The sequence below is a fragment of the Puma concolor genome, chromosome D4 (assembly GCF_028749965.1).
Source record: "Puma concolor isolate L17-30 chromosome D4, mPumCon1.1.hap2, whole genome shotgun sequence".
NCBI lineage: Eukaryota > Metazoa > Chordata > Mammalia > Carnivora > Felidae > Puma > Puma concolor.
This window is the reverse complement of record NC_141679.1, coordinates 61,731,984-61,754,447: the sequence shown is the minus strand read 5'-3', so window position 1 is coordinate 61,754,447 and position 22,464 is coordinate 61,731,984. Positions and strand designations below refer to the sequence as shown.

Below are 22,464 nucleotides of genomic sequence, written 5' to 3'. Positions count from 1 at the left end.
GGGACCAGGAGTCAAGTTTTTGGTTTCTAACCACCTTCCACATTACATCATCGTTCAGGTCCATAACCAAGACTATGTGCACTACTGGTGTTTTCTTACACCCACAAGGAGTGTGACTTCTAGCCTTTTGCCTACAGTGGCTTCTGACTTGTGGCCCTTGCTGTGTCTCTGTAATGTTCTGAGGTTGTCCCTCTTGATGAGGGAACTTATCTCCATCTGTGTAGGCTGCCCACACCATAGATGCAGCAAATGGCAAACCGCAGGTGAGGACTTAGGACCTCGCCCTGCCACTGTGTGCCGAGTGATTAGAAGGACCCAGAACCCCCATCTCTCTCTGTAAAGATGGGGCTGACCCCCTTTGCTGCTGCCTCGTCTCAGTATCAAGTCTCCAGTGGGAGAGAGCCTGGCCCTGGAGGTGCCTCAAGTGGGCAGGGCTGGTTTGCATTTAGTCTGCACTGTGGGAAGAGTTGAGTGATCCTGAAAGTGGGGTGATTCAGGGGGAACAGCGTCAGCAGATGAGGATGAACTCCCCTTCCCTAGGGGACTCCCCTCAGGCTGAGCACCAGTTGGTGAGGGCCACATGGGCTGGGGTGAGCCAGTGGAATCCGGATCCCTTCTCCTGTGGTCATGTACGTCCAGAGGAGGCAACAACAAACCGTAACCAGGACACCCACTCTATTGCAGACTCCTGTCAGGCCGGTTAAATTTCCATCTCTCTCCAGAAGCCCCACCTCTCCTGCCAATTCCGGAAACTTCAACCACTCACCTCATTCCTCAGGCGGCTCCAGTGGGGTCGGGGGCTCCAGCAGGCATGGTGGGGAGCTGCATAACCGCTCAGGTGGGTACCAGGGGGGGCACTCCGGGGAGGCGGGAAGACCCCTTGGGGGTCTGTCCCCCCACCTCGCTTCGCCCCTGCGCTTGCTCAGTGGACAGTCCCAGAAACAACGGCACACACCCTGTCCCCTTCCTTGGTGTGGCTAAGGGACTTTTCAGTGAATTCACGGTTTTGCCCCCAGAGTGGCACTGTTCAAACATGTGAAATGTTCACAGCAGTATGTGGCAGCTGGTTATTGCCTCACAAATGTTAGTTATTGGTGTTTTCCCGCTCGGATCCTCTCTAGCTCTCTAGAATTATTTCTTTCACAATAATTCGAGATTGCTGGTGGATTTGGGGAAACTGGGAGAGGGAACACGGCAGTCCACTCTGAGTGCTGTGGACTGAGCAAGTTATTGGCACAGCTGTGGAGTGGGGTCGGTAAAGCTCCAGAAGGGGGGTCAGAGGGCAAGCACCAGCCCCTGTGTGGCTGCTGGAAGGGGCGGTGCTGGGGCTGCCGCGGGCGGGGCGTCTGTGCCTTCCGGAGGCCGCACAAGCTGGCTCTGGCAGGGGAAAGTGAGGACAAGCTGATCGTGCCTGCACTGCCTCTTCCAGTACCTCTCGCCATGGTGCCTTTGGCGTGTGATGACCTCCGCACCTGGCCACCTCTGGTTTCCACGCGCAGGCCTCTTGTGGTCAGCCCTGACCCACAGCTGCAGAGGCTCAGGGGAGTCTGGGGAATGCTTCTCCAGCTCAGCAAGGTCAGCACACGAAGTCCACTATAGTCATGTTGCTGGACCCTGGACCCCTGAGGCAGTCATGTCTATTCCTCTTTCCTCAGGTGGCAGCATAGACAGTGTCCTGTCACAAATTGCTGCCCAGAGGAAAAAGGCAGCCGGATTATCTGAGCAGAAGGCCAGCCACCGGTCAAGTCCTGTTGGGCCAGCGCCAGGGTCCGGCTCATCTGAGCTCCCAGTCTCTCCTGCAGGCAGCGGCGGTCCCAGTGGCAAGGTGCTTGTTCTGTTTCTGTCTCCTGTTACACTCACACGTTCTGTCCTGATGTGGCCCACGTGCTGGGGAGCACAGGCACTGCCACAGTAGTGGGACGGCACTAAAGAGAGGCCCCTTCCAGCTGCTCGCTCCCAGGCTTTCTGAGAGGCTGAATTGTGCAGTTGCCGGGATCACACCCTGTGCCCTCGGCCCCCTACACGCATGGGTCTACCTCCCCCCTGACCTGCAGGGCACCTCCAGGTGCCTCGTTCAGCCTCGAGTTGTTCATTGCTTAGAGCAAAGAGGTGTGAAGTGTGGGAACAGGAGCAGACTACCTGGGATCGGGTCTCAGCCCCACACTTCAGCCTTTCGAGTAGGGCCTGGCACCTGGCGAGCCTGTAAGTGTCAGCTCTAAGTGCTGACGTTATCAGCAGTAGTATCTGTGGTCCTACCTTATTCATTCACTGTGCACATCTTTGAGGTGTCTGCTTTGTGCTCAGCACTGCTAGCAGTAAGGATCCAGCGGTGAACCGGTGGTTTGGTGACCCTCTCGGGGTGTCACTGCGGACTTAGTTTCACTCAGTGTGGTAAGAGCTGTCGTGGAGAAGGGAGGATGTTGTGGTGGCACAGATGGGGGCTGCTACCCAAGCTTGAGGGCATCAGGGAACCCTAAATTGGGATCTGAAGGATGAGGAGCTGATGAAAGGGGCAGGGCTGGGGCAGGGTGTGACACCGTTCCACTGTCAGGGGGTAGCATTTGTGGCATTCCAGAGGGGAGGAGCTGCAGTCCTGCTGGTAGACAGGACAGAGTTGGAGTCTCACGTCACTGCCTGGCACCTTTCCTCCACTCATGCAGCCCAAGAGCAGTCACCACATTGTCAGTATCTATATGGAGTTTGCAAGGGACAGGAAACCCTCAATGCTTCTCTGTAGTGAGAAGTCTTTTAGTGTCTATAGAGTCTGACCCTTCTAGCTTTTGAGCCCCTCCACCTGGACTGATTGCTGGAATGACCCCCCCCGACCCCCACCAAGTGTGGGTTCCTGACAGTATAAATTGGCTCCTCCTCAAGGTGCCCCTCTCCCTTGGTGCAGTGTAGCCCATTTCCTCCTCTGAGAGGACCCCATGGCCAAGCACTGTCCCATTCTTCATATTTTTTAGATGGCTTGAGCTTTTTCCCGGAGAAAAGTTAGGTCACCTGAAAGCCTCACCCCTGGGCCCTTGCCCAGATGTGCCTCCAGAGACTGCTTTTTTAACGGATGTATAAGCAATAGTCTTTATTTTCTGCCCACCACTGTTGGTTACAGAACTTTTTGTTTTTCAAAGTCCCTTTTGCAATCAGACATACAGAATTAGGTTCCTTTGCTTCAGAAAAAGTTTCTCTCCCTATGCATTAGCATATTTTCCATTATATTGAAAATTACTTGTGTAATAGGACCTGTGTAATTAAGTTCCTTTTAGAATTCAGCTCTAGAAAAAAAAATGTCTCTACCAATACTTTCGTACATTTTCTTTCTTCATATAGTAAGGATTATATAATTATTGTATTTCTCTTTTTGCCTTTGCTGCTAGGAAACTCAGAGCTACTAATTAAAGTAAGTCTTCTGGTGTGAGCTTTGATATCGTTTTCCTCTTCTCTTTTGTTTAAATTTTTCTGTTTCTATTTTGATGATCTTACTAGATGTGTTGGATATTATTAGCTTTCCTTAACTGGTGTTAAAAATAGGTAGGTGTCTAAGTTATAAATTATATCAACCATTGTCTCCCTTGAATGCATTTATTATATATAATCTATGTTTAGGTATATTCCAATGAAAGGAGATTGTGTCCAAAGATACACTCAGGAAACAAACCGAGGAAACAATCCAGGTCAATGACACCTGATATTCTTAACAATATGCTGTAACCTTGGGGCGCTGTCTAAAAATTCAGGTCTCTGGGTGCCACCCAGGATAACTGTATGAGACTCTTCAAGATGGGATCTGAGAACTCTGATTTTCCCCCGAGAGAGTATTGTAATCAGCCCAGCCCAGGGCTCTTAGAAACCACTGCCCTAAATCAAAGGGCACAAGGGGTGGGCTTTCTGTCAAAGGCTCCAGCAGCAAAATGAAGACATGAAGTGTTTTTCAAAGACTCCCTTAGGAAGAATTAGAAATTAGCATTCAAAATAGGAGCCTACTGAATCTGGTTTTCATACTTTGCTTAAAATAAGCACCACCGTAATGGTAGCATATTCACAAGGCATGGCTTCTAGCATGTTCACGAATCAGCCTGAAGCGAACCTGAGGAGGCACAGAATCAGGGGAGTCAGAATGTGTGTCGGTGCTTCCCAGACCTGTGGAAGCTCAGAGTCCCACTGAATACATCAGCTCTCTCTTCTCACCCTAAAGCTTAGTGGTTTAAAACAGAAAAGCGTTTCTTTAGCTCCTGAACCTGTGGGTTGGCGGTTTAGTCTGAATTTAGCTCGGTAGTCCTTGTGGTCTGGAGGGATCACTTACACATTTGGCTGTTGGCTGGAGTGACCAGGATGACTGGGCCATGCATGTCCACAACAAGCTTAGATGTGTCCTCATGGCAAGAACCAAAGGCATGAGTTGAAAACCAGTCAGGTTGTTGAAGCAAATCAGCACACCCACTGCAGAAGAACACACAAACACACGTTGCAAAGGGTATGGATTGAGGGAGGGGTGGAGATGACACCATTAACAAGATCCGCTATGCGGGGAACATAGGGAACAGTTCAGATATTTTATTAGAGCATCCCAGATAATCATATTTATCTGCCCCTCCCCAATAATGCTCCTACAAGGTCCAGAGTATCATGTTTGTTTGCTTCGGCTATGATAGATCTGTTTAGTATGGATATACTAATTATTTCCTGCCTAATCAGAAGCTTTGTTATTGAATGTCTTTGTTTATAAAAAAGCAGAAGGAAGAATTTATCAACAATATAGGCAGCTAATTGACAGTCTTTCAAAATCGAAGAGAGACATCTTGTTCCACTCTGGGATGTAGTTAGGAAGAGCATGAAGGCTTAGCAGAAGGAGAGGTGTACCCACTTCCAGGCATTAAAACTATTTATCTTAGTCTCTGCTATCCTAGTCAAAATGTTCAATTTTACCAAAAAATTATAAGACCTACAAAAAGACACAAAACAACTGCACACCCAAGAAACAAAGCTGTCCTCAGAATTTGATTTAGATACGACACAGGTGTTGGAATTACATGACCATGAATTTGAAAGAACTACAATTAATTGTTAGAGGCTCTAATGGAAAATTTGAATGTGCAAGATCATATAAGTAACTATTTCAGCAATAGAAACCCTAAGAAAGAAGGAAAATTCTAGAAATACAAAACTTGTAACAGAGATAAGGAATGTCTTTGATGGGCTCCTCAGTACCCTTGACACAGCCAAGGAAAGAATCCGTGAAGTTGAAGACTGGGTAATAGGAATCACCCAAACTGAAACACAAAGGAAAAAAGAAGTTAAAACAAAAATAGGAACAACAAAAACAGTAGAATTATATCCAGTGTTCTTACATACAGGTAATAAGAAGCTCTGAAGAGCAAGAGAATGGTAGGACAGAAGGAATATCTTAATGCCTGAAAATTTCCCCAAATTGATGATAGATTTCAAAGCACAGATCTAGGAAGTTCAGGAAATTCTCACTATAGAATAAATCCGGAACTCTCACTATAGAATAAATATAAAAAGAATACACCTAGCCATATCCTATTTAAACTACCAAATAACTCTCAAAACTCATTAAAAAGCAAATTTAAAAAATAGGCAAAATATCTGATACTTCCTCAAAAATATACAAATGGTAAAGAAACATGAAAAAACATTGAACATTAACTACTGGGGAAAATGCAAATTAAAACCACAGTGAGATAGCACTAAATACCTGTTAGACTGGCTAAAACTTAAAAACTTTAAAGAAACAAGTGCTGATGAGCATATGGAGCTCCTAGAACTTCAGTGCTCAGGGCAACGTGATAACAGTACCGCCATCTTGAAAAGGTTGGGCAGTGTTTGATAAAACTATATACTTACCCTATGAACTGGCTATCTCCCTCCTAGGTCTTTACCCAAGTGTATTTAAAAAAAAATTTTTTTTTTTAACGTTTATTTATTTTTTTGGGACAGAGAGAGACAGAGCATGAACGGGGGAGGGGCAGAGAGAGAGGGAGACACAGAATCAGAAACAGGCTCCAGGCTCTGAGCCATCAGCCCAGAGCCCGATGCGGGGCTCAAACTCACGGACCGCGAGATCGTGACCTGGCTGAAGTCGGACGCTTAACCGACTGCGCCACCCAGGCACCCCCCCAAGTGTATTTTTAAAAAGTATTCATGCCACAATCTGTCTGTGAATGTGTACGGCAGTTTAATCCATAATCACGCCAAACTGGAACCATCACATCAACAGGTGAACGGGTAAACTAACTGTGGTACATCCACGCAGTGGGACACTGCTCAGCAGTGGAAAGGAGCACACTGTCAATACATGCAGTAACTTGAAGCAGTTTGCTGCACCAGACCCAAAAGTCTACCCAAAAGTCTACATGTTGTGTCATTCCATCTATGTGACATTTTAGAAAAGACAAAAACATAGGGATAGAAAACAGATTAGTTATTTTCATGGGTTGGGATGAGGGAGAGATCGAATACAAAAGGACAGGACGCGGGAATTGGCTAATGGAGCTCTTCTCTATGATACCCCCACCTCTGTATTTGTCAAAACCTGTTGAATCATACACAACAGTTATTTCTGCTGTATGCAAATTAAAAGAACAAACAAACAGTATTGGCCAGGAACCAAAGAGGGAATGCAGACTACAATGACATATCTAACTATATTACAAATGACTGACATAATCACACGTTGGGAGATGGGGGGAGAAAACTAGGTCAAGGGGATATGGTGAGGCCTAAGTAAAAGACATAACCATACCCAAACACTGTATCCTCGTTGATCGTTTGTTGTTGTTGTTCTTATAGGGATGTGGGTTTAATTCCGAAACCACTTTATTTATACATTTTGTATACATGTACACTTTACACATATACTAGGGTTGAGCAAATAAGTAATTATAATGAGCCCAGTTTTTAACTGTTAGAGATTGAACCAAAGGGGAAATATTAGAACAAACCCCATGGATATTGGATTGTTGTCAGAGGAATCGGTACGAATGCGTGGTTGTAAATGTGTGTGTGTGTGCGTGTGTGTACACACAGATTTATATGGAAGTAAGCCAGGCTATGTGGATGCATGGCTTAGTATACTTTCCTGTCTGTCCACTGAGAGAACATAGAATCAGTGATATCCCAGTAGCCACGAACAGCCTAGTACCCAGATTTTGGTTCCTAAACACCATGCTCCAATAAAAGGGACCAGAGCCTTGGAGAAGTGGTTTATTCCAGTACTGGGTCCATGGAGATGCAAGATGAGCCTGAAGCATTTTGTGGTGTCAGAAAGTAAGGAGATGCTCTTAAAAAGAAACAACAACAACAAAAAGATGGACATGGGGAAAGAACATAGGAGCCAACCTGAAAGATCTCAGTGCCCCAAACTGGAATAGTTTGAACAACTGTAAAATAAATCGCAGTAGTGATTAGATTATAAAAGAAACGTCCACGAGCCCATACTGCTAGGAATAAATAACTGAATAAATGGGGGAAGTAGTATCTCTTCCATCCAGAATTCCAGAAAATAAATGTGACAGGAATAGGGGAAATAGATCTCCTATCACTAGAACATCACAGTAGTAATTGCTATAGACAAGATCAACCAAAGAATGCCAAAATTAGTGGGAGCAACAAGATATTTAGCTCAAAATATCTCCTCCCCACCCCAAATATTTGTTAATTATAAAGAGAAGTGGTATCACTTCACAATGGAGAAACCCGACACACACCACCTCAACTAAGTGATCAAGGTTAACGTTATCAATAATAAGAAATGGATGCTGTGTGACCCCGGGCATGATGTGGTAGGAATGGCTCATTACCTCTGGGGTCATTAATCCAAAACTCCATAAACAGATCTAATTATGAGAAAATATAAGACAAACCCAAACTGAGGGATGCTTTGCAAACACCTCAATTCTTCCACAGTGTCAAGGTCATGAAAGAAGGAAAGACTGAGTTGTCACAGAGGAGGTCAAAGAGACATGGCAAGTCTATGCAGTGTGGAATCCTGGACCGGAACAAGGACATTAAGTGGAATAACCAGTGAAACCTGAGTAAAGTCCATAGCTTACCTAATAGTACTGTGCCACTGTTAACTTCTTAATTTTGATGATTGTGCTATGGTTATGTAAGATATTAACGTCAGGGGAAGCTGGCTGACGGATACACAGGAATGCTCTGTTCTATCTTTGCAGCTCTTCTATAAGTCTAAAAGTATTTAAAAATAAAAAGGCGCTCTTTTTTTTTTTAACTAAATGACACACACACAAAGGGGAAAAATGATGTGTTCTTTGGTGAGAAGTTGGAAATGACTGGTTTAGATGAAGGAATGTCAGGAGCAGAAAGGGACCTCATGCATTTGTAAGCCACACTTCCATTTAGAGCTGCATTAACTGAGAGGTAAGGGGACTTGGCCAAGGACACAGTGCTGGTAGCTCTACGGGCAGGATTAGTACCTGACTTCCTGGCTCCTCAAGTGCCACTTTTTCCATCCTACCCCCTGCCTCTGTGCTCCAGGGCAGGATTTTCCTGTCCCTGTTCCAATAATACTGTTTCTGCTTTGCATGTTTTTTTTTTTTTTTTTTTTTTTAAGTAGATTTCATAGTCCTGCTTAGATATCTTGCTGAGTCAGCTATCACCCGTGTTCCCTGTCGGGTGTCTGTTTTAATCACTTCTACCCTCCAGGTGATGGCTTACGTATTTGTCTTACTCTTTTCAGCAGAAACTGGAGACGAGCAAACGGCCTTTGTCTGGAACTTCCACTACCTCCAAAAGCACCTCCCCCACACTCACGCCCTCCCCTTCGCCCAAAGGGCACGCGGCCGAGTCCTCTGTGTCCTCCTCGCCCCATCGGCAGTCCAAGAGCAGTGGGGGCTCCAGCAGCGGCACCATCACAGATGAAGGTGAGCCCCCCAAGGTCCCAAAACGCCAGCCTTTCCTCTTTGCCTCTGTGACCTGGCAGGTACTGTCATTGCTATGGCCATCCTAGGTCCTAGGTCATTTTTAAAATTTCAAACAAAAACACCTGTCTCCATTCTTCCCCGATTCTACCTTGTATTTTTGTCTTCACTTTGCTAATCGTCCGGTAAGCTCCCTCAAAATGTTTTTGAACTTAGTAGAGTTTCGTTTACGTACACAGACATACACTTGTAGAAATGCTTCTCCAACACCAGTGATGTACCTTTCCCTGAGCCTTGTACAGATCAGAATTCTGTCATTTGCAAGTAATGCAATCTCCACTGACACTGCTTTGAGCAAAAGCAAAAAACATAATTTGTTGGCTCATATAATGAAAGTGTCCAGGGTGTGCTTCAGGCGTGTGTGGATCCAGGTACTTTGGGAGTGTTTCCATATCTCAGGTAGGCTGTCTCTAGGCGGTGGCAAAGTTGTCCCCCATGAACTTCAGGCTTGCTTACTTCTCCTGCTAACTTAGCAACGCCAGCAGAAAGAGTGCTTCTTTCTTAGTAGGTCCAGCAAAATCCTGGGGTAAACGTCATTGGCCTGCCTCGTCTCTATTTATAATGACGGGACATTTGTGTATCCTTGACTGTGCATCTGTGGCAGTGGAACGTGCTGATTGACTGGGCGCAGGTCACATGTCTGCCTTTGTAGCTGGGCTCAGGGTCTGCCCTGCTGACACTTTGTAGATTGGGAGCAGGAGAGAGGGGACTCCTCAAAGGGAAATCAAAGTGCTGTTTCCAGAAGGAGGAGGGGAGGGATGGTGGGCAAGCAGAAACAGTAGCTGTCCTCTGTAACCAGGAGAACTTTAGAACCTGTGTGGGTGAAGTGCAGGTCCCTCCCGTGGGGAAGATGCAGAAAGGAAGATGGAGTGGAGGAGTGCTGGGAGGCCCCAGATAAAGATAGGAAGATATAAAAGACAAAAGGAGATGAAGAATCCTGTCCCTTGAACTGCCCTCTGGTGGTCCTGGCAGTGAGGGGGCGGGGGGAGAGGGGGAGCAGAGTTATGGGGAGAGATGGGACCCAGGCAGGTGCAAGCCAAGTAGTAGTGTTCAGAGAGGAGAGAAATGTCAGGTGTGCCAGGGCCTCCCAGACACAGCTGCAAGTGTCTCCCCGCAGCTGCCTGGAGGAAGGTGCCCAGCAGGTGATAAGTGCCCAGCAGGTGATAGGTTGAAATCAGCCTCACAGGCTGTGGTCTGGACTGAGTTGGTAAATGCATGCTGCCATTGGCATCCTCTTTATTTGGGGGCTGCTTTTATTGTTTTGTGATATCTAGTGCAACCATGTATAAAAGCTTCAGAGATTCACTAGCAACCCTGTTCCTCCCTAACCGTGTTTTCTACGTGCAGTCATGAATTCTCCCACCTTGGAGGCTTCCAGGAATCCAACTCTTAGAAGTTCAGTTAGGTATTTGTACCCCCCCACTTTTTCCAAAAAAGAGTTGAGACCGTGGCAGTCTATATGCACTGTCCATGCCCACTCTTTTCCCTCTCTCTCATTATTTAAAAAGGTTTGCAAGTGGCGCCTGGGTGGCGCAGTCGGTTAAGGGTCCGACTTCAACCAGGTCACGATCTCGCGGTCTGTGAGTTCGAGCCCCGCGTCAGGCTCTGGGCTGATGGCTCAGAGCCTGGAGCCTGTTTCCGATTCTGTGTCTCCCTCTCTCTCTGCCCCTCCCCCGTTCATGCTCTGTCTCTCTCTGTCCCAAAAATAAATAAACGTTGAAAAAATAAATAAATAAATAAATAAATAAATAAATAAATAAATAAATAAATTAAAAAAAAGGTTTGCAAGCCCTGGTTGGGATAAAAACAGAAGAGGACCTGACCGCAATTTCTTTTTAATTTCTCTGGTGTAGACAGCCTAGTTTTCCCCTACAGAGTTCCTGGGTCTGGAGGCAGCAAGACCTTTGTCCCGTGGGCATGAGACTATCAAAGGACAGACCTGCAGTCCATCCCCAGACAGCTACTTTTTATGACATTCTTCTGGGAAACACTTGGCCCCAGTCGAGGACCACACGCAAGCCTTTGCCCTGCCCCGTTTTTCCTCCTGCAGCCCCTCCAGCCCCCTCTATGGGGAGTGGTGAAGCCTGTGTCCCGGGTGCCTTAATCTGTGCTGGGTTAGCTCACAGTCAGGCTGGGGATTCAGCTGCATTCAGCACAATACATTTAAGTAAATAAATGGGGTCAAATCTGTGTTACAAGCCAGGCATGGAGTGCCATGGCACAGGCTTCACTGAAGAGCAGGCACTCAGGCCGAGCCGGTGGGCCAGAGTCCATCGTTGAATCTGCAGGAGATGTATAAACCAGTGATGAAACACAGCCATTATGAGTCAAATTACAACAACAACAACAACAAATACATAAAGAAGCCAAAGAAAGAAAGAAAAAGTCAAATTATATGAACTTACATAATTAAATTATGTTAAATATAAAGGTATGGGGTACTTAAAACAAAATGTTGTTATTAATTTATTAGTACATTTTGCTAATACTTGTGCTGTTTATGCCGTAGGAATACTATGTCATGATGTGCTACCACACACGTCCCTTCTCCGTTCCACTTTCAGGAACATTAGTTGTGTTGTTAGCCTAAAATCAGTCAGGAGCAGGGTATTGACTCCGTGACATCAGCAAATGCCACCAATCAGAGGTCGGTTTACTATCTCATAGACCATCTAGATGTAATCTGGACAGTGATGGAGAAAATGCCCATATTGCAGACGAAGGTTAAAAGTGTGTCTGTCATATTGTGACTAGCACAAAAAAATTGCAACAGTGTTCTTCCAGGATTTTAAAACCATTATCTCATTCAGCAGAGTTGCTCACATGAAATTCCAATATGCATCTTCATTGTTTCATTTCCTCTTACTTGTTCCCATCCGCGGAACTCCCCAGCGGCATCCCTGTTGGAACTATACTCATTGGCTGTGGACTCAAGAGGAAGGGAAAAATCAGTGAAAGCGTTCAGTGAGGTGCCTCAAGTGCAACGCAAGCATTGGCTGCATGGGATCTATAAGAAACAGTATTGTGTAGTTTATTATTATACGTAAATTGTGTGCTATACATCCTTTATATCAGTAAAATCTACAGTAAGCTTACGTACCTACCTCCCTACGTACGTTTTCCTTCAGAGAGCCGGTTGCTAACCATTTCCCGGCCCTCCACTACGGAGGAAGACTGCGTGTGGTGGGAACAGCCCGAGCGAAGGTTTGGTGCCACGGAGCAACAGTGGGTTCAGTGTGGCCTGGGACTCGATTCATCTCGTACAGCCTAGCGCAGTAGTACTCTTCCGTGAAGCCTTTTCTGGTCCTTCAAGTGGGTCAGCTGTCCTCTCTGTCCCCAGACCCCCTTGTCGATGCCCCTCATCACAGCGCTTGTCACCAAGGAGAGAGATGGCAGTGTGTAGCTTCAGGCCTGGTAGCTGGACCACTGGTGTGAATTCCTGCTCTGCCGTGGACTGACGGCATGATCTCAAGATACGGCAGCCACGCTTTTCTGCCTTGCTTCCTCATCTGTAAATGGAGACACTGATAGGATCGTTACGGTCATTGTAAAGAGCAAATGGGTTACCTATGTACAAGGTGACTGATGGTGCAACAGCTGTCACCCTCATCATTTTATCTTCCCAGCCACGCTGAGCTCCTTTACAGCTTGGACCTTTCCATCCTTGTACTCCCGGCATGTAGTAGGCGTGTTGGTATCCACTCTTGAATGAACGAATTAAAAAAGGAACTCGGGCGCCTGGGTGGCTCAGTCGGTTGAGCGTCCGACTTCGGCTCAGGTCATGATCTCGTGGTTTGTGGGTTCGAGCCCCGCATTGGGCTCTGCGCTGACAGCTCGGAGCCTGGAGCCTGCTTCGGATTCTGTGTCTCCCTCTCTCTCTGCCCCCTCCCCCACTTGTGCTCTGTCTCTCTATCAAAAACAAATGTTACAAAAAAAAAAGGAACTCAGACCTCCTAATCTCCAGTCCCTCTTCTGTGAATTGCACCCACTGCCCCAAGACCTTTGTATTTGCTGTTCCTTCTGCCTGAATACTGCCTCGTGATCTTTCCCTTGGTATTACACAGTTCACTCCATTTACTGCTCAAATGTTACCTTATATAAAGGAGACCTTCCCTTACCACTCTCTATAATAAATAATGTTCTCCCATTCCCTGTCATCTTCCCCTGCCCCCTTCCATCCTTCCTCAGTGCCTTTGGCCTGGCAGCCTGCTTATCTGTTTTGGTCTTTATTGAGTCCCTAATGTCTGGACTGGTAAATCCCTGTTGAATGTGTGAATGAATATTTTTTCAAACTATCCCCCACCCCCACCCAGATGCTAGTCTTGTCTCCTTTCTTCACCCTCCCTGCTCTGAAATCATGATATCCCAAATCTTCTGTTTTCTCCTGCTCTGTGCCCCTCTGGCTCTGCTGTTCCACTCAGATGTGTCTGTCCTTCCTTCAGGAAGCCCACAGCCTCTTCACACTGAGCCAAACTCCAGTTCTGGTCTGAAGCCACCTGCTTGTTCTCTTAAGTTTGTTCTCCGCCTCGCTGACAACTTGCTGGCATTAGCATTTGCTGCAGGTGCAGCTACCAGCAGTCAAGAAATCATAATTAAAAACCATTCTTGGACAGAAAGTGGAGTTTTAGTCCTAGCAGCTAGAACTCTGAGAACTTGGGGGTTGCAACCATTGGAGGGTCAGCCTGGGCACACACACCCCCATGTTTGGAGTCTGGGGAGATGCCAAGGGCCTGCCCTAAGGGGAAGTATGGCTCGGACCCACCCCCTGCCGCATTCACACGAGTGCAGCTTAGATCTGCTTTCTGTGTTAGAGTTTCTTGTGACATTTCATTTGAAATAGGATTGCCACTGTTTTATGAAAGTTTGAAGACCACTGTTCTGACGCCTTTTGCCAAATTCTAAAATATCTTTTCACATCTTTCCCTCTTGAAGATGAACTGACTGGAATCCTTAAGAAATTATCACTTGAGAAGTATCAGCCCATTTTTGAGGAGCAAGAGGTAAGGAAGTTATTTTTGAATGTCCATCTAAATCTTACCATAAAGGAAAATGGTCTCACACGTGTGGGTGTTCATCCTGCAAGCCTAATTGATCTCTCTCCCTGAGACGGCAGGCGGAATTTGTGTTCAGCACACTTAGTGCAGTTCACCACAGTGAGATCCCGGGACCTTATGGCTTGTTCTGTTGGAACAGAATTTTGTGGTCTCGAGCACCGCTCTCGCTAGTGAAGTTCGTGTCTGTCCTGCACACGCTTCTGTCGAAGGTGATTGACCGGCTTTCAGGTTTAAAGAGGGTCATAAGCAAATCCTAATGAATCTATGCTAAGTGTCTGCACGTAGGCTCTGTGTTAATCTGAGTGCTTAAAAGCACTCACAATCACATTTTTTTTACAAAAAAAAAATACTGTTCTGCAGTTTGGCCGTTTCTCAAAATGTTAAACATAGAATTACCATGTGACCCAGCAATCCCACTCCTGGGTATATGCCCAAGAGAACTGAAAACATATGTCCACACAAAGACTCGCACACGAATGCTCACAGCCACGGTATTCCTCATAGCCACCAAGTGGCAAACAACTCAGATGTCCATCAGCTGGTGAACGGCCAGATTTGTTAGTGCTATACAATGGAATATAATTCGGCCATAAAAAGGAAGGAGGCACTGACACGCTACAAAATGAAGGAACCTTGAACACATGATGCCGAGGAGAAGCCAGTCACAAAAGGCCACATATGGTATGATTCCATTTATAAGAAGTGTCCAGAATAGGCAACTCTGTAGAGACAGAGAGTAATTAGTGGTTGCCAGGGAGTGGGGGGAGCACAGAACGGGGTGGGGGGGAGTGACTGCTTATCTGGGGGTGGGTTTCTCTTTGCAGGTGATGAAAATGTTCTAAAATTGAGTGTGGGGATGGTTGCACAGCTCTGAATATATTAAAAATCATTGGATCATACACTTCATTTTCTTAATTAAAAAATTTTGTGATTTGCACATAGTTGACACCCAATGTTACATTAGTTCTAGGTGTACAACGTAGTGTTTGACAAGTTTATATTTTATGCTGTGTTCACCACCAGGGTAGCTACCATCTGTCCCATCACGTCGCTAGTACAGTAGCATTGACTATATTTCCTATGGGTTGTATACTTTAAATGGGTGGATTGTACAATAAGTGAATTATATCTCAATAAGTTGTTTAAAAAAAAAAAAAACTTCTGTTTTGGCCAAATAAAACTCCTCTGCAGGCCCACTAGCCACCAGGGTATCACCATTGGTTTAGAATATTCTGCCTGGTTTAGTACATGACAGCTGTCATAATTACAGTAGCAATCAAAACAACCACTCAGCGTCCCTGACAGGCTTGTGATGCTATTGAGGAGTTTGTACTTGGTTTTAAGAAGCAGACAGAGTGCAGTGGCTTCCTTCCTCCATGTGCTTTTCTGCCACATCCAGTGTGTCCTCCCTGCGACTTTGGCATTTTAAACTTCAGTAGTGACTTTTTCTCATCGCCAAGAAGTCTTTCCTGTGTGCTGATGGCTGCCTGCTTTTGTTTCATCCGTTCCATACCCTCCTGGAGTATACAGAGAACACGTCTCCGGGGCCATGTCTGTTTCACAAGGCAACGGTAGTTCTGAGTTCTTGGCTTCCTCCCAGTTTTGGAGCTGGCATGTCTGGGGCATACCTGTCACTCACCATCCTCCGGTTCTTGCAGTTGTCCCTTGTAGGGAACTGAGGTATGTTCCAGATGAAATGGGAGGCTTTCAGAGTTTTAAAGGGAAGGCGGAAAGCGGACCATGCAGATTTGCTGTGGTCTTAACCCACCCACCTGAAAGTCTCCACGGTCTCTGGGGTTGGGAATGTGCAGAGTCCTGAGACAGCACTGTTGGAAGGGGTGCTGGGAGCCAGTGGCCAGAGGGTTTCTGTGTGTGTGAGGTACTGTGAGGCTAGCTGAGCCAGTGCCCTTGTTAGGAGCCAGCTTAGCAGTCCCCCCGCCCCTGTGCTTAGCCCCTCTCTGGACAACATATGAGCTAGGTAGCACTATGTGAGATTTGCTGTCTATTCACCCGGAGACCCCATGCTCCCTCGAAGGCTTTGATGGGACTCAGGTTTTAACACCCTTGATTGCCCCTGCCCTCACCTCCTCACCCATCCCCACAGCTGCAGGGCACTTGTTAGTCCTTTAAGAAATTCCTTGAAGAACCTGGCATACAGATAGAAATTTTCCCTCACTTCCAAGGCTGGTAAAAATTTCTCCCTATTATTATATGCTTTTAGTCCGTGTTGAGAATTTGGAAGAGAAATGAAGTTAATACATTTTCTCATCTTGTGATTTTGAAACTGAAGACAGACTAGTAATTTTCATTTCTCTACTTATATTAGGATGGATTTGGCTGCATATATTGGAAAATCCCCAAATAATAGTATCTTAAACAAAATGGAAGGTTTTTTTTCCCCCACAGAAAGTTTTGAAGTGAGTCATCTAAGCTCCTTCTAGCTTCCCTGCTCCACCATCACTAGGGTGTGTGGCCCTCATCCTCAAAGTCCAGCATGGTTGCTAGAGCTCCGGCCATTACATCCACATTCTAGGCACCAGGATGCAAGGAGATGGAAGCAAAAAGACACATGCTCTCCTTTTTTAGAGAGACTTCCTCAAAGTACCATAAACCTTCTTATATCTCATTAGCCAGAAGTTTGTCAATTGACATACTCATATGCAAGGGAAACTCAGAAATACAGTACTTTAGCTTCATGGAAATGTGCCTAGCTGACAACTAGGATTCTATTACTAAAAAAAAAAGTAGGGCATGAATATTGAAAGGACACAGATGTTTCTGCCGCATCCTGCTAACCCTTCAGAAGTATTCACATGAGGAGAATTCAGTCTCTGGCTTCTCCACCTAAAATGAGCTGTGAGGATTTGGCAACCCCCAGGGTTGACAGAGGTCAGAGACTGAGAAGATCAGTGCAGATGGGGATGCAGTAGAATATTGATCGATGTGGTCATTCAGTCAGCAGATGCTACTCAGGTCGCTGTCCCCTACCAGTCCCTCTGCCAGCACCTGACCCTGGGATAGGGAGAAACACTCAGAGCATTCTGGGAGCCCAAGGAAGGGGCCTATAGAGTGAGGGCCAGAGGAGACCTCAGCTGAGCATAAACTGTGCTTTGAGGGAGGGGAGTGGGGCTAGAAGGGCACCTGGGAAAAGGGAGCAGACATGTGCAGAGAACCAGCAGCACTTTGGCCTGGCCAGGGCCTGACTGAGGCTGGCACCTCTGGAGCAGAGAGGGCCTGGCCAGCATGGACGTGACCCTCTGAACCACAGTCTGGAGGCAGACGAGGGCCAGCAAGATCTCTGGCCTGTGGCGTGGATGGCGGCCCAGGGTCGGTAGGGGAGTTAGGGGCAGACTCACAGGGAGGGAGACTCCAGTTAGAAGGCCGGGATGGGGAGGCCCCGGGCAAGAGGGCAGAGAGGTGCTGAGGAGCTGGATGTGGGGACAGGCTGGGGGTGGGTGTGTGGGGAGAGGGGCGTGTCTGGCACTGCCAGGGGCAGGCAGTTTCTGTCAGAACCACGCCATCTGTCCTGTGAGGCCCTCCGTCCCGTGTGAGCTGTCATGTCCCAGAGAGACACAGGGAAACGGATAATGCCTGTACCTCAGAGAGCTTGGGGCCCGTAAGGGAGCAGACCCTTCTCCACCAGCTCGCACCTGGTTCAGGGTTTTTTTTTTTTTTTTATCCAGTAAAGTAAAATGATGGTTAAAATAGAGAAGGAAAGATAGGAGAAATTTCTCAGAAGAAAAATTGTGTTATTTCTACATACATCAAATGTCTTGAAGAAAAATTTTAAAGATCTTGTTCAGTATCTAAGGGGGAACATAAAACAAAGCCTGCTTTTAAAGTGAATGGCTAATGTGGCGGGGGTGGGGGCTGGCACCTGGGTGGCTCCATCAGTTAAGTGGCTGACTTCAGCTCAGGTCATGATCTCAAGGTTTGGGAGTTCGAGCCCCGTGACAGGCTCTATGCTGATAGCTCAGAGCCTAGAGCCTGCTTTGGATTCTGTGTCTCCCTATCTTTCTTCCCCTCCCCCACTCATACTCTGTCTCTCTCTCTCTCAAAAATAAATAAACATTTAAAAAAAATAAAGTGAAGGATTAAGGATTTCCAAAAAGTTACAGAAGTTTTTTTTTTTTTTTAATTTGTTTTAATGTTTGTTTATTTTTGAGAGACAGAGAGAGAGAGACAGAGCACAAGCGCGGGAGGAGAAGAAAGAGAGGGGGACACAATCCGAAACAGGCTCCAGGCTCTGAGCTGTCAGAACAGAGCCCGATACAGGGCTTGAACTCACAAGCTGTGAGATCATGACCTGAGCTGAAGTCGATGCTTAACTAGCTGAGCCACCCAGGCAATTTTACTTTAAATGGCACCAGTATAATATAACATAAAACGATAGTATCTTTATAATTTATAAATGTAGTTTGCAAAGCTTTGCGTAAACTCCCTGTAGAACCTACAACCACCTGTAAGTGAGATGGTGAGAGAATTCGTATGCTTCAGATGGGAAACGGAGGTGAGGTACCTGCCCGGGGCCCCCAGGCAGCAGGTGGGACTTGAGGCTCTGTCCGTGTGTGCCTCCTCGCCCTGGCATGGGCTGGAGATGAGACTGGGGCGGCCAGAGCCCTTCCACCTCTCCCAGGTGACTGCCATTTTGGGGTCTAATACTGGAGAGCCTGTACAGATGACAGAACCTGTTCATTCTTAGGGAGCATCAAGTGCTATTAACAAGGAGGCTGCTGCCCTGGGGAATCCCGGGAGGGAACACTGGGACAGCGGCTGCAGCATCATAGGGTGACATGAGCCCGTGGAGAAGAGCAAGGACTCTTGGGGCCCACTGCCTGGGTTCAAATCTTGGCTTTCACTGACTCATCACGTGACTTTGGGAACTGAATCTCTCCATGCCTCAGTTTCCCTGCCCCCAAATGGGGAATGGTAGTATACTCACCTTACGTTGCAAGGTGTACACGACTTGGTCTGTGTCTTCCCCATCCCCACCTGACAGTGAGACCCCAGGACAGATCTGGGGTGTGTAGGGCTGTCCTCCACCCTGTGTGTGTGAGGGTGGGTGTGCTTGCTTCTTCCAAGCCACATCTGACCTTAGAAGGACAGACTGCAACATATCCATTGTATAGAAGGGAGGCCCATTAATTTTTCGCCTGGAGCTGAGGCCCAAGCAGGAATTTTAGGATTTCACCATTAGAAGCCAAGGGTCGTATGGCTTTGAGTGGCCCTTGTTCTGAGCCCTCCTCCGCTTCAGATCTCCATGGCCCTTCTTCCCTTTATCGCTTCTGCTTGTTTATTTTCTCTGTCTTTCCACAGTCTGCATCTCCCTTGTCTTCTGGGGGGAAACGTGGTGAGTACCGCCATGTGTGCACCTTTTCTGCGCAGCTCCCAATATCATCAGAAGTGCAGCAACATTGGAGCCAACTTTCTAACAGCAGATTTGGATTTGCACCGCTCTGGCCACCCACATCACTGTCTCGGAACTCTCCTTCCTTGTTAAATGGTCACGGTCTTTCCAAAATGCACCTGTCCTGAAATTCCCAGCCCTAGAGCTGAGGAGAGTTAGTCCTTCATAATACTTTCAGCTAAACTTTCATGATAAAGTCAGGAATTGGAAGTAGTAAATCATAATTAACTCACTACTAATAAACACTAATAGTCCATAATCAAGATATTTCTGTTGTGGTTGGAAAAAAGAGGTGTGGCGTCAAGCAGATGGTAGCAAATCCCCCTTCTCTCTTTCCAGGTGGATATGGAAGCATTCCTCACGCTTACCGACGGCGACTTGAAGGAGCTGGGTATTAAGACAGATGGGTCCAGGCAGCAGATTTTGGCAGCAATTTCTGAACTGAACGCAGGCAAGGTATTGTTCTCAATCTTTTTTTCCAGTGGAGAGCTTCACTACCTAGGATCCCAGGCCCTCAGTGTTCCCAAGGATGTTTCTGGTCTGATTTCATCTCCTCTAGAACGTCTGGCAGAGGATGGCCCCCTGTGCATGCTTCTCATGACCGAGCACTCACTGCCTCCCTGTTCCTCTTCCTGTCCCTTCCCATAGATTCAGCTAAAATATTCCCTGTGGTAATTTCAACCCACATGGCTGGGTATTGCCCTCCAGTGTACAATGGAAACAGAGCCCTTGTTTAATAGGGGCCCTGGAGTCAGGCCCACCTGGGTGTGAACCCACTCCTCCCCTTACTTGCCGTATTACGTAGAAGTCGTCACCTCTCTGAGTCTTGCTTTCCTCATCTGTTGAGATGGCCAGGGATACTGGGGCTGTTGCCAGCGCCCCTGGTACACACAGACCCGTCAATCGCTGTTGTTGCTGGCATCCTGCATTTTTATCTAATGTTAAATTTCTGTTTCATCAGCTTTAAACTAAAGATGAACCATGCTCCCCACCCCCCCAAAGGCATACATGTGAAAACAATTAAAAACCACCACTCACTTTGCACACCTTAGTAGGACAGTTGCTGTTGGGCTATTCAAGCTCCCTTGAGCTTTGCTTTTTTCTCTAACACAGGATGGACTTTTCTGTCTCACTCCAACAGTGTGTACAACTTGCTTACCTGTTGCTTTCTCACGCTTTGCCTGACAGTCCCCTTCTTGTAAGACAGTGATGCCGTGTCTGGGGTTTTGCCATTACAGATAGCACCATAATGGATGTCTCTGCCTTGCTCCTTTTTCTTCTGTTGTTTTGTTCCTCAGGCTGTGTTCCACAATACGAGGTTATGTCAGAGAGCGTGACCGGTCTCATGGTTCTTTGTGTGTTTTGCCGGGTGTGCACGCAAATATTGAACAGACTTAGAGCACCAACAGCAAATAAATATTCATGTAGCACTTTATCATTCACAAGACACTTCACGTACATTTCCCCAGTAAATCTGAGGAGGCCGTGTCCTCACACTTCCCTTGTCCGGCTGGCTGCTGGCTGGCTGGCGAGGGAGCAGAGCCCCAGGGAGGGAGGTGTGCCCAGGTGGAGAGGTGGGCGGGAAGGCGAGGCAGGACCTGCACCCCGGTCTTCTTCCTGTGTTCCCCCAGCACAGAGCTGCATGGGGGTGGCTCCGGGCCTCCCTGCCGGGGTCGGGGGTGGTGGTTTTTATTGCTGCCGTCGTCGTCATTATTTTGCCTGTTCATAGGCTGTGAGGGGGTCCTTCGGAGTGGTTCGGTTGGCAGTGCTTCCAGCGCTTGCGTTTTCCTTTAGTCTTTATTGTCTGTTCTTCTTCTGCTGTTAGTAGCCTGTTCCCAAACACTGCTCACCTGTAACGTGGGCCTGGGCCGCCTCCCTTTAAGACGGGGAAGTTGAGGCTCAGAGACGGACGGTGAGCCCTGGCCCCCAGCCAGCACCGCTTCTGCTCCACTGTAGATGAGGAGGGGAGGGGGTGAGGCTGGCATGGGGGCTGCAGGAGGTGGCCAGTCTGGGCTGGTAGGAAGGGCACACCCGGGTGGCTCATGGAGCACCGATCAACCGGAGCAAGCACTAGAGTCTTTGGAGCATTAATTCGTCCTGAAAAATAACCCTTGCCTCTCCGCCGTGTCCCAGGCACTCTGTGAGTGTTAAGCACTGAGCACACTTTGTGCCCAGCCCTGCTCTGAGCCTGTCACATCTAGTCGTACATTTAACTTCACGGAAGCCACTGAGGCCAGTTCCGGTTCATAGATGGAGGAACTGAGGCACAGAGCAGTTAAGGAACTTGCCTAAAATCACATAATTGGTAAGTGGCAGAGCCAGAACTGGAACCCAGAGTTTGTGTGCTGACCACTCTGCTGCCCTGACTCAGTGCTCATTAAGGAGAGCTCCGGACTTCAAGTGGGGGCTGGAAAGGCAAGGTCCTGGAAGACATTCCCAAGGGAGTGGCAGGAGGGCTGGGATCTTAAGAAAGATGGGAACCATGGGGTAGAGGGCTAAAAGAGTGCAGACCAGGAGGAGGGACACACATGTGCAAAGACCCTGTGGTGAGAGGGTGTGTGGTGCATCTCAAGAACTAAAAATGTGTGGAAGCTGAGAGCAAGAAGTCTGGTGTGAGGGGAGGCCGCAGGGGACAGATAAGGCCCTCAGGGTGGCTGAGGGGGACCCAGTCAAGTAAGGGCAAGGGCTTTGGGGAGGAGGTAGGTGAGTGATGTGGATGTGGCTCAGGGGTTACAGGACCCTTCATGCTGTGGCCTCCAGGGGCCAGATGTGCGAGCCAAGGAGAGGAGGGTGGTGGGGCAAGCCAAGCCGGTCAAGCAAAGACGGATAAGGTACTAGATGTAGGGCCAGGGAGGACCATGGAAGGTGTGGGGGGACAGGCCAGGAGCTGGACGCTGCCGGAGCCCGGCCCAGGGCATGGTAGATAGTAGCTGCGAATGCTTCCAGAACCTCCCTTCTGCCCTTGGCAGCCATGGCCTTTGTGGTCTGGGATCCCAGATAAAAGGCAGACTGGGCTGGCTTGAAAATCTCAGGAAGCTTAACTGCT

General features: G+C 47.5%; 1 protein-coding gene across 26 annotated transcripts in view; it reads left to right on the top strand.

The window, feature by feature from the left end:
- The window catches only part of ANKS6 (ankyrin repeat and sterile alpha motif domain containing 6), a 68,829-nt gene that overhangs the window by 18,489 nt on the left and 27,876 nt on the right, over window positions 1-22,464 (top strand). For 18 of the 26 annotated variants that reach the window (XR_015242878.1, XR_015242877.1, XR_015242874.1 and 15 more), the window contains exons 10-14: window positions 685-838; window positions 1,656-1,825; window positions 8,717-8,900; window positions 13,890-13,957; window positions 19,758-19,874. Coding sequence is in view for 4 of the 26 variants with exons in the window: in XM_086683582.1 (XP_086539708.1) it covers window positions 685-838; window positions 1,656-1,825; window positions 8,717-8,900; window positions 13,890-13,957; window positions 19,758-19,874 (693 nt within the window). In the remaining 22 variants the exon portion in view is untranslated. Of the gene's footprint in view, window positions 1-684; window positions 839-1,655; window positions 1,826-3,374; window positions 3,398-8,716; window positions 8,901-13,889; window positions 13,958-19,327; window positions 19,362-19,757; window positions 19,875-22,464 lie in introns of those variants that run through there. The other 8 variants (XR_015242883.1, XR_015242882.1, XR_015242880.1 and 5 more) reach the window with 6 other exon arrangements.